The sequence below is a fragment of the Heterodontus francisci genome, chromosome 43 (genome assembly GCF_036365525.1).
Source record: "Heterodontus francisci isolate sHetFra1 chromosome 43, sHetFra1.hap1, whole genome shotgun sequence".
Taxonomy (NCBI): domain Eukaryota; kingdom Metazoa; phylum Chordata; class Chondrichthyes; order Heterodontiformes; family Heterodontidae; genus Heterodontus; species Heterodontus francisci.
The window spans coordinates 18,684,812-18,697,066 of record NC_090413.1 but is presented as its reverse complement, the minus strand read 5'-3'; the positions used below and the strand labels follow the sequence as shown (position 1 = coordinate 18,697,066).

The window sequence follows — 12,255 nt, the reverse complement described above, 5'->3', positions numbered from 1 at the left end:
CCCCGAACTTGCCGAGGCTTTTTTTTTTAAAAAAACCTCTCCTAGGAAGTTACATGGCTGCTGGTGGATGAGACATTAATGCTCATGTCGCTCAAGTGCAACATGACTGAATGGGGCAGTCTCAATTGATCAGCTGGTTTTTTCCTACCTGTTAATTATGTACATTCTCATATTTTGCACCAACAGAGTCCAGTGTGGAATCAAGCTGCACTAACTGGGAGGGTCCAAGGTTATATCTCCAGTCTGTGCTTAGTTAGCTAACCTCAGGCAGAGAAACAGTAGGCACACTCAGCTAGAAGGCAAATAAAGAAATCAGTCAGCATACCCAATCATTATCTAGTGACTGCCACTGGAAAGGGAGGGGAGGACAGGATTAAGCTTGGCTGTTATGCCACCCACGACTTGTCACTGCTACATGAAGAATGGCCACTTTGGCAAGGTAACCAAATACAAGGAACCACATCCCAGCAAGAGCTAAGGGGAGAGAACTGGAAGAAAAAACACCAGGATTATTCTGAACTGACAAGAGGCCACAGGAATAAAAACAGAAAGTGCTGGAAATACTCAGCAGGTCTGACAGCATCTGTGGAGAGATAAACAGAGTTAACGCTTCAGGTCTGTGACCTTTCATCAGAACCAGGATCTACCCATCAGATGCAAGACCCACCTGATGAAGCTAGTGGCTGTGCAGGAGAGGCAGCTGGGACTGAGGCAGTAGATGACTGAGAAGAAGGGATCGATGGTTGGTCCTTTGGTAAAAGATCTGGGAGATAAAATAGACCTAAATAAGCAAATGGAAGCAGCCAAGCAAATTCTACAGTCCTAGACCCAGTTTTCAAAGCTCAGGATCCCAGATTAAACAGGGCCAGTAAGAACTGGTTCCCACAATACATTGCAAAAATCAACGACCACAGCAACAGAAGCAAGAATATACACCGATGATACAAATGCACAACTGAAAAAGTGCACAAATGCATACCAAGACGGGGTGGCAGGCTACTGAAGTCCACAGTCTCTCCTTTATCCAATGCCTCAAGAACAGGATCAAATTTCTAGTTTAAACAGAAGAAAAACAAAAAGCTGTTAAAGATACAAGGTTAAGCTGCATTCTCTGCTCAGCCTCCAGTGAATGGAAGACACGGCAGGAGCCCTGCTGGAGTGCTGGACTATTACCTCCCTTTCCCCACCCTCCAAATGCTATCTGAGGACATAGGAACAGGAGTAAGCCATTCAACCTGGAGCCTTCTCCGCCATTCAGCTGGACCACAGCTGATCTGCATCTCAACTCCATCTAACTGCCATGGCTAGGTAACCCTTAAATACCCTTACTTAGCAAAATCTATCAGTTTTTACATTTTCAACTTTAATTTTCTTTTGTGAGCTTTGTTCACTGTAAAGGTTAGGGGATTGGCAATATCAGGGGAATGGAACATTTTCCATTTCAGGTACCCAGTACCAGCACTCCACATGCTGAGTAAATCTCCCTGGCATTTTTCCGTTTCCTTTACGTCATCCAGCGGCCTCTGAGCGAGGCTGCCTACTTAATACTAATTAGTGCCAAGTTAGTTTTACAGTAGTTTTGTGCTCTAGGTCAATGTTAAGACAAACTGATTGAGACTCACTAACCACAATTTAGTAGGATCTTTACTATCAACAGTCAGAGGAGACATTCATCAAAATGGTCTAGGCTGTTGAACTTAATCCATCACCAGCTCTCCTATTGCAGCGTGTTGCAATATAATATTAACATGAGCTCCAACTCATCAAAAAAAAAATTGGACACCAAATTCAAAAAGGGATATTATGCATACACAAAATGTCTGAATTAAGGCTTTAACCAGGATGCTGTCAGGTCTCCCACCCGATCTTTCATGCAACCCAGATTCTGGACAGGTTGCTGCTGACTGCTTGAAACTGGGAGGGTCACTTGGCATTAGTCTCACCTTACTTATTCGGTAGTATTTCGTTGCGAGCTCAGTGTCCCCACTGCGTTTGGCTTGCAGTGCTGCCAGTTTGTATTCCCTCTGTCTGCTCACTGCAGTCCCCTTCATGCTGGAATTCACTGATACTAAACAAAGATAGAATAGAAAAAGGCTACAGATTAGTACAATTGTAGCGCCTCACATTCATTCATTCAAAAGAAATCCAACAACAGTAGCACAAATGAGCAACATGAAGGTAGATGTGTGCCAGTTCAGTAACTGCATGAGAATTGGACGGTCAGGATGAACCATATAAAAGAATCTTCCCCTCATGTTGTCTATTCACACCTACTAGGATCTTAGCTTAGACTCAAACTTCTCTTTAAACCTTTATAGCCTTCAGACTAAAAGAGACTTTCATCCCAGCTGTCTGGCCCAAGAACCATCCAGTCATCTACTTTGCCTGTTGTTCCCAATATGCAAGATTTTTAATTCTACGTAACATTCAGTGAAATGAACTTCAGTATCACTCCTCTATGAATCACTTGATTCAATGGTTCTGCAGCTAAACAATGCACTAAATCACAATAGTCTAAGATACATTTCAAAATGAAAATATTTGTTACATTTTCTAAGCTTCACAAGATACTTCTGCTTGGTATCCTGGAGTACTCCTGTAATGCTCTATAAACCAAAGTTTCTCCTTAAACATACAAGCCTGGAATTTCCACCAAAACAGGTGACCCAAAAATGATTCAGTGGCAAGGATAGGAAATTAAAGCCCAAGTGACTTAAGTCAATTTTTAAGTTACATCCTAGTTTCCTTGCTCTTTTGCACCAGTGAAACTTCGACCCAAACCCTTGGTCATTAACATAGCTCTGCCTCCTCGCCCAAAGAGCAGAGAATGCAGGTTTCCTGCAGTCATGCCAGTTTTGAACAGGCATAAAATTTCATGCCTTAGGGCGGCACAGTGGTTAGCACCGCAGCCTCACAGCTCAAGGGATCCGGGTTCGATTCTGGGTACTGCCTGTGTGGAGTTTGCAAGTTCTCCCTGTGACCGTGTGGGTTTTCGCCGGGTGCTCCGGTTTCCTCCCACAGCCAAAGACTTGCAGGTTGATAGGTAAATTGGCCATTATAAATTGCCCCTAGTGTAGGTAGGTGGTAGGGAATATGGGATTAATGTAGGATTAGTATAAATGGGTGGTTGTTGGTTGGCACAGACTCGGTGGGCCGAAGGGCCTGTTTCAGTGCCGTATCTCTAAATAAAAAAAAAAATTAAAAAATAAATAAAATTGAGTGAAGCAAGATACAAAGTCACATTTCTAATGTTTCATCCATTTAAGCAATTTTTTAAAGAAAATTCTCATGAAAACCGACAAATGTATTTTCAAGTGAATTTTAACATCAGAATGAAGTTGCGTTAAATATCTGAAAAACTTCAATGATTGCATTTTCTTAAAATACACTGCACCCAATATGCACAAAGGTTGGTTTGACAGTTTCAAACTTACATTTTTGTAAAGAGAGAGACTTGAAATAAGAATATACATAGAAACATAGAAGCAGGAGTAGGCCCTTCGAGCCTGCTCCACCATTCATTATGATCATGGCTGATCATCCAACTCAGTAACCTGTTCCCGCTTTCACCCCATACCCTTTGATCCCTTTAGACCCAGAGCTACATCTAACTCCTTCTTGAAAACATACAATGTTTTGGCCTCAACTGCTTTCTGTGGTAGTGAATTCCACAGGCTCACCACTCACTGGCTGAAGAAATTTCTCATCTCAGTCCTGAAAGGTTTACCCCGTATCCTTAGACTATGACCCCTGGTTCTGGACTCCCCAACCATCGGGAACATCCTTCCTGCATCTACCCTGACAAGTCCTGTTAGAATTTTATAGGTTTCTATGAGATCCCCCTCACTCTTCTGAACTCCAGCGAATATAATCCTAACCAACTCAATCTCTCCGCATACGTCAGTCCCACCATCCCAGGAATCAGTCTGGTAAACCTTCGCTGCATTCCATCCATAGCAAGAACATCCTTCCTCAGATAAGGAGACCAAAACGGCCTTACCAAGGCCCTGTATAATTGCAGCAAGACATCCCTGCACCTGTACTCGAATCCTCTCACTATGAAAGCCAACATACCATTTGCCTTTTTTACCGCCTGTTGCACCTGCATGCTTACCTTCAGCGAATGGTGTACAAGAACACCCAGGTCTCGCTGCATATTCCCCTCTCTCAGTTTATAGCCATAAGAAAATAATCTGCCTTCCTGTTTTTGCTACCAAAGTAGACAACCTCACATTTATCCACATTATACTGCATCTGCCATACATTAGCCCACTCACAACTTTTCCAAATCACCCTGATGCCTCTCTGCATCCTCCTCACAATTCACCCTCCCACCCAGTTGTGTGTCATCTGCAAATTTGGAGATATTACATTTAGTTCCCTCATCTAAATCATTAATACATATTGTGAATAGCTGGGTTCCTAGCACCGATCCCTGCGGTACCCCACTAGTCATTACCTGCCATTCGGAAAAAGATCCATTTATCCCTACTCTTTGTTTCCTGTCTGCCAACCAATTTTCTATCCATCGCAAAACACTACCCCCAATCCCATGCGCTTTAATTTTACATGCTAATCCCTTATGTGGGACTTTGTCCAAAGCCTTCTGAAAGTCCAAATAAACCACATCCACTGGCTCCCCCTCATCAACTCTACAAGTTACATCCTCGAAGAATTCTAGTAGATTTGTCAAGCATGATTTCCGTTTCATAAATCCATGCTAACTCTGCCCGATCCTACCACTGTTCTCCAAGTGCTCTGCTATAAAATCTTTGATAATGGACTCGAGAATTTTCCCCACGACTGACGTCAGGCTGACTGGCCTATAATTCCCTGCTTTCTCTCTACCTCCCTTTTTAAATAGTGGGGTTACATTAGCAATCCTCCAATCTGTAGGAACTGTTCCAGAGTCAACAGAATCTTGGAAGATGACCACCAATGCATCCACTATTTCTAGGGCCACTTCCTTAAGTACTCTGGGATGCGTACCGTCAGGCCCTGGGGATTTATCAGCCTTCAATCCCATCAATTTCCCCAACACCATTTCTCTACTAATACTGATTTCCTTCAGTTCCTCTCTCTCTCACAAGCCCTGTGTTCTCCAACGTTTCTGGTATGATATTTGTGCGCTCCTTTGTGAAGACAGAACCAAAGTATGCATTTAGTTGGCCAGCCATTTCTTTGTTCCCCATAATAAATTCCCCTGTTTCTGACTGGAAGGGACCTACCAATCTTTTTCTTTTCACATATCTATAGAAACTTTTAGAGTCAGTTTTTATGTTCATCGCAAGCTTGCTCTCATACTCTACTTTCCCCTTCTTAATCAATCCCTTGGTCCTCCTTTGCTGAATTCTAAACTGCTCCCAATCCTCAAGTCTGTTGTTTTTTCTGGCAGATTTATATGCCTCTTCCTTGGATCTAATGCTATCTCTAATTTTCCTTGTAAGCCATGGTTTGGCTACCTTCCCAGTTTTATTTTTGCACCAGACAGGGATAAACAATTGTTGCAATTCATCCATGTGCTTTTTGAACCTTTGCCATTGCCTATCCGTCATTCCTTTAAGTAACGTTTCCCAATCCATCATAGCCAACCGAGCCTCATATCTTCGTAGTTTCCTTTACTAAGATTCAGGACCCTAGTCTCAGAATCAACTACGTCACTCTCCATCTTGATGAAACATTCTATCATATTATGGTCGCTCATCCCCAAGGGGTCTCGCACAACTAGACTGTCAATTATTCCTCTCTCATTACACAACACCCAGTCTAGGATGGCCTGTTCTCTAGTTGGTTCCTCAACCTTATTGAGTTTTTCGAGAAGGTGACCAAACAGGTGGATGAGGGTAAAGCAGTGGATGTGGTGTATTTGGATTTCAGTAAGGCGTTTGATAAGGTTCCCCATGGTAGGCTATTGCAGAAAATACGGGAGTATGGGATTGAAGGTGATTTAGAGCTTTGGATCAGAAATTGGCTAGCTGAAAGAAGATAGAGGGTGGTGGTTGATGGCAAATGTTCATCCTGGAGTTTAGTTACTAGTGGTGTACCGCAAGGATCTGTTTTGGGGCCACTGCTGTTTGTCATTTTTATAAATGACCTGGAAGAGGGTGTAGAAGGGTGGGTTAGTAAATTTGCGGATGACACGAAGGTCGGTGGAGTTGTGGATAGTTCCGAAGGATGTTGTAGGTTACAGAGGGACATAGATAGGCTGCAGAGCTGGGCTGAGAGATGTCAAATGGAGTTTAATGCAGAAAAGTGTGAGGTGATTCACTTTGGAAGGAGTAACAGGAATGCAGAGTACTGGGCTAATGGGAAGATTCTTGGTAGTGTCGATGAACAGAGAGATCTTGGTGTCCAGGTACATAAATCCCTGAAAGTTGCTACCCAGGTTAATAGGGCTGTTAAGAAGGCATATGGTGTGTTAGATTTTATTAGTAGGGGGATCGAGTTTCGGAGCCACGAGGTCATGCTGCAGCTGTACAAAACTCTGGTGAGACCGCACCTGGAGTATTGCGTGCAGTTCTGGTCACCGCATTATAGGAAGGATGTGGAAGCTTTGAAAAGGGTACAGAGGAGATTTACTAGGATGTTGCCTGGTATGGAGGGAAGGTCTTATGAGGAAAGGCTGAGGGACTTGAGGTTGTTTTCGTTGGAGAGAAGGAGGAGGAGAGGTGACTTAATAGAGACATATAAGATAATCAGAGGGTTAGATATGGTGGATAGGGAGAGTCTTTTTCCTCGGATGGTGATGGCAAACACGAGGGGACATAGCTTTAAGTTGAGGGGTGATAGATATAGGACAGATGTTAGAGGTAGTTTCTTTACTCAGAGAGTAGTAGGGGCGTGGAACGCCCTGCCTGCAACAGTAGTAGACTCTCCAACTTTAAGGGCATTTAAGTGGTCATTGGATAGACATATGGATGAAAATGGAATAGTGTAGGTCAGATGGTTTCACAGGTCGGCGCAACATCGAGGGCCGAAGGGCCTGTACTGCACTGTAATGTTCTAATTCTAATTCTAACGTATTGGTCCAGAAAACCATCCCGTATACACTAAGAATTCCTCCTCTACGGTATTGTGACTAATTTGATTTGCCCAATCTATATGCAGATGTTCCTTTATCGCTTGCATCTCTAATTTCCTGTTTAATGCCATTCCCAACATCACTACAGTTTAGGGATCTATATACAACCCCCACTAACGTTTTTTGCCCCTTAGTGCTTCTCAGCCCTACCCATACAGATTCCACATCGTCAAAGCGAATATCTTTCCTCACTATTGAGTTAATTTCCTCTTTAACCAGCAATGCAACTCCACTGCCTTTTGCCTGTCCTTCCTAAATACCCCTGGATGTTCATTTCCCATCCCTGGTCACCTTGAGGCCATGTCTGCGTCATCCCGACTATATCATACCCGTTTACATCTATCTGCGCAATTAATTCATCTAATTTATTGCGAATGCTTCACATATTGCTCAATGCATCATACCCTCATCCTACACTTACCAGCAATCTGTACAAATCACAATTTATATCCAACATTCATAGCTTCACCTCATTCTCACACTCAGCACTACAAGCTTCACACCCACATCTCTCAGCTTGCACACACTGCCAGCTATGCAACCATGACAGTCACATCACCCAAACGCATTGCACTACACTCACTGACATACTTCACTCTCTCTTGCAGGCCTAATGGTGCAACACCTAAGCAGGACCTAACTGGCAGGGGACAGACATGGCTGCATGACTTTACACCCAAGGAGGAGCTGGTGCTCGCCATCATTCGAGCAGCCAATGCTGAGGCCATGGACAGTGACGGGGCAGAAACCATAAAAGATCCTCATATTGAATCCTCCTCCTCACATTCCACTTCCCCTCATCACAAATTCCCTCCTGACTTACAAGCTGCAGATGGTTTAAGCAAGCATCTTTTGCTTTCCCCCTTGCTCCTCATCACAAAAGTACCTTTGTGCCTTTCTCCTTTCAGATACACAACAACTGCCAACTAGCCATGCAGTGGTGGAACAGGTAGAAGAGGAGACAATGATGAAGAAGAAACACCTTCACTCGATTTCACACTCGCAGTTATCAGCTCAGATATGGACACTGCGTGTCATTTAAAAGACAGCATAGAGGCAAGATCTGCATGTGGCAAGACACTGGGCATGAGCGGTGTTCAGCCAAGATAGGAGGCAAGGGTAGCAAAGCTGCCAGCTCACGGGAGGGCAAATTCGCAAATGAGTTTTGCTGCAGAGGACAGATGAGCACTTTAAGGGGGCAGGCTACAGAAGAAGGCTGATGGCCATGCAGAATGAATGACTAGTTGCTTCAGCAGGCCTGCCAGAAAGCCTACACGCAATGTTGAGGAGTCGGGCACCAACTTTACACAGGGCTTTGTGCAGAGCTTGGAGCCCATCCTTTCCAGCTTGGAAGTGATGTCCAACTCCATCAGCACACTTATGAACCCAACCATTATGCAAATTGGCCAAAGTTTCAGCTTCCATTGAATCACGGGCAGAAGCAGAAGCCACACAATGTCTGTGTGATGTGATAGAAGTTCAAGCTGGTCACGCAAGCTCAGACTAAGGCTACACTACTCTTGGGCTGATTTCTGCTTAGTTTACACCGTTTATGTTCCGAAATATGCTAATGACTGTCAGAAAATGTCATAAATCTGACAACAGCAAGATCAGTGATCATTTTGGCCTAACTTGCCATTTATGATGTTTGAGGAAATTCCAGGACAATTAAGAACTTTTGCCATCTAGTCACTGTTGTAAAGTAAAAACTGAGGCAGTTAATCTGCGCACAGCAAGGTCCCATAAACAGCACTGAAATAATGACCAGATAATGATGTCGGCTAAAGAGTAAACATTGGCCAGGACAACAGGGGAAGTTCCTTGCTCTCTCCAAATTAATGCCATGGGATCTTTTAGTGGGGAAGAAAGGGAAGATGGCGACACAGTTTAATGTATCATCCAAAAGACAGCACCTCTAACAGAGCACCACTCCCTCTGCACTAGAGTGCCAAACTAGATTTTATGCTCAAGTCTCAGAAGTGGGTTTGAACTCTCAGTCTGCTGACTCAGAGGCAACAGTGCTACCTACTGAGCCACAGCCAGCAGTTTAAAAAAATCCCTCAAGAAATAGAAAACTGTTGACACTAGATGTCATTCTGATCCTACCTGCTCTATTAGGCACTGGGATAGTTGCCTCCATTTTGGCAGGCAATGATGATTCCACCAGTGTGCTTGATCTTTTGACTGATGGAGGAGGCATAACCTCAGGTACAGACATTTTTGGTTTTGGTAATAAAGGAGGTGGTGCAGGTTGTGCTGCTGACACTGGATGCTCTCTGGGCACAGCCCGGTCAATTAAGACAGACTGGTCTTCTATTAAAGATGTCGCGGTCCCAGACGTGGGTGGGGTGCTTGTGGTATTACTACTTTTCCCAGAAGCCACAGGAGGTGGGATGTCCTCTTCATTAATCTGTTTCCCCTTCTTCACAGACGCAAGCATAGATTGTAAAGTCTAAAAATGAAATATCAGAGTAAAATCAGTTATGGAAATGAAAAAGCTAGCTTTCTAACCACAGGCACAACCTATATGGATCAAAATTCTTGAATGCCAATTTCAAGATAGTGAAAGCCTAACAGGCTACCAAAAGTCTTTTTTATATTCATTCAGGGATGTGGGCATTGATGGCATAACTGGCACTTAGTGCCCATACCTAATTGTCCTCAAGAAGGTGGTGGTGAGCTGCCTTCTTGAACTGCTGCAGTCCTTGGGTCAGACGGTTATGTCCGACTTCAGAACTTGAGGACATAAGCTACGCTGACACTTCAGCACAGTAACAAAGGTAACTGCATTCAATATCCAAGTAACATCGCACCACAGAAACATATTATGCGTATCAATTCTGATTATCCAGGAAGCAGCCATGATACCTTCGTTATGCATCGGTCAATGGTGCCTGCATTATTTGAAGGAGAAAAAAAACACTGGATGAATGGTCTAACCCTTGCAACCATGGCCAACTGTAGAATCCCTACCACTCTGTTGCCTTAGGTGGGATTAGCTTTGGATTGCTCTAGCAAACTGCTACTACAGAGACGAAGGGCCAAATGGTTTCTATCTATGGTGTAAACTTCCATAGTTCGAACTCAGCACAGACCAGGGATTGAACCAGGGAACTTCCATGTCTGTATGGCCTAGTACCACTTAATCAATTCTTTAACCAGCAGATTTCTCAGACAATTTTTTTTTTTTAACCTTAAGGCCACGTTCATATCTTCGAATTTTGGAGCTCTCGCCAGATTGCTTGGCATTGTTGATTGCAGATCTGTACATGTCAATCCTCTCTGCCAGAGTGCCTTCCAGCCCAGTGATTGCAGATATTGTACTGGACTGCAATTAAAAACAGGTTCAATTACAGCTAAGTGTCAGAGTGAAATGCTACCAGCAAAAGTCTTACTAAAGAGTTAAACATTTAGCTAATTTTAGATTGCAAAGTGAAGAAAATACTAGTTTTTGCTTTCATTGAGAGAACAGTCTCAAACTTGCCATTACTAGTTACACAAGTCATTAGCAGTTTCATGTAGCAGATATTGAAATACTGCAGTATTCTGTTAGTCATAGTTATACAGCACAGAAACAGACCCTTTGGCCCATGTCCGTGCCAGCCATCAGGCCCATCTATTCTAATCCCATTTTCCAGTACTTAGCCCATAGCCTTGTATGCTATGGCGTTTCAAGAGCTCATCTAAATACTTCTTAAATGTTGAGGGATCCTGCCTCTACCACCCCTGGGTGAAAAAAATCTTTCCTCAAATCCCCTCGAAACCATCTGCCCCTTCCCTTAAATCTATACCCCCTGGTTAATTGACACCTCTGCTAAGAGAAAAAGTTTTTCATATTTACCCTATCTATGCCGCTCATAATTTTGTATACCTCAATCAGGTCCCCCCTTCCCTTAGCCTTCTCTGCTCTAAGAAATATAACCCTAGCCTATCCAGTCTCTCTTCATAGCTGAAATGCTCCAGCCCAGGCAACATTCTGGTGAACCTCCTCTGCACCCTCTCCAGTGTAATCACATCCTTCCCATAGTGTGGTGACCAGAACTGTACACAATACTCCAGCTGTGGCCTAACTAGCATTTTATACAGATCCATCATAACTTCCCTGCTCTTATATTCTATGCCTCGGCTAATAAAGGCGAGTATCCCATATGCCTTCCTAACCACCTTACCTACCTGTGCTGATGCCTTCAGTGATCTATGGACAAGTACACCAAGGTCCCTCTGACTCTGTATTTCCTATGGTCCTGCCATCCATTGTATATTCTCTTGACTTATAGTCCTCCCAAAATGCATCACTTCACATTTCTCAGGATTAAATTCCACTTGCCACTGCTCTGCCCATCTTACCAGCCCATCAATATTGTCCTGTAATCTAAGGCTTTCTTCCTATCTGAGACACCACCAATTTTCATGTCATCTGCGAACTTACTGATCATACTTCCTATATTCATGTCTAAATCATTAATGTACATTACAAACAGCAAGGGACCCAGCACCGATCACTGTGGTACACCACTGGTCACAGGCTTCCAATCGCAAAAACAACCCTCGACCATCACCCTCTGTCTCCTGCCACTAAGCCAATTTGGGAACCAATTTGCCAAATTGCCATGGATCCCATAGGCTCTTTGCTTCTTGACCAATCTCCCATGCTAGACCATATCAAAAGCCTTACTGAAGTCCATGTAGACTACATCAACTGCTTTATCCTCATCTACACAGCTAGTCACCTCCTCGAAAAATTCAATCAAATTGGTTAGATAGGATCTCCCCCTGACAAAGCCATGCTGACGATCCTTGATTAATCCTTGCCTCTTCAAGTGGAGATTAATCCTGTCTCTCAGAATTTTTTCCCAATAGTCTCCCTACCACTGATGTTAGACTCATTGGCCTGTAATTACCTGGTTTATCCCTACTACCCTTCTTGAATAATGGTACCACATTCACTCTCCTCCAGTCCTCTGGCATTTCTCCCGTGGCCAGAGAGGATTTAAAAATTTGTGTCAGAGCCCCTGCAATTTCCTCCCTTGCCTCACATAGCAGCCTGGGATACATCTCATCTGGGCCTGGGGATTTAACCACTTTTAAGCCTGCTAAAACACCTAATACCTCCTCCCTTTCAATGCTAACATGTTCAAGTATATCACAATCCCCCTCCCTGATCTCTACACCTA

General features: G+C 43.6%; 1 protein-coding gene across 2 annotated transcripts in view; it reads right to left on the bottom strand.

The window, feature by feature from the left end:
- The window catches only part of cc2d1a (coiled-coil and C2 domain containing 1A), an 87,842-nt gene that overhangs the window by 60,923 nt on the left and 14,664 nt on the right, over positions 1-12,255 (bottom strand). For both annotated transcript variants that reach the window (XM_068021044.1, XM_068021045.1), the window contains exons 5-9: positions 10,275-10,409; positions 9,188-9,533; positions 1,944-2,068; positions 980-1,052; positions 668-763 (exon numbers count right to left, since the gene is read on the bottom strand). In XM_068021044.1, coding sequence (XP_067877145.1) covers positions 668-763; positions 980-1,052; positions 1,944-2,068; positions 9,188-9,533; positions 10,275-10,409 — 775 coding nt within the window. The remainder of the gene's footprint in view (positions 1-667; positions 764-979; positions 1,053-1,943; positions 2,069-9,187; positions 9,534-10,274; positions 10,410-12,255) is intronic.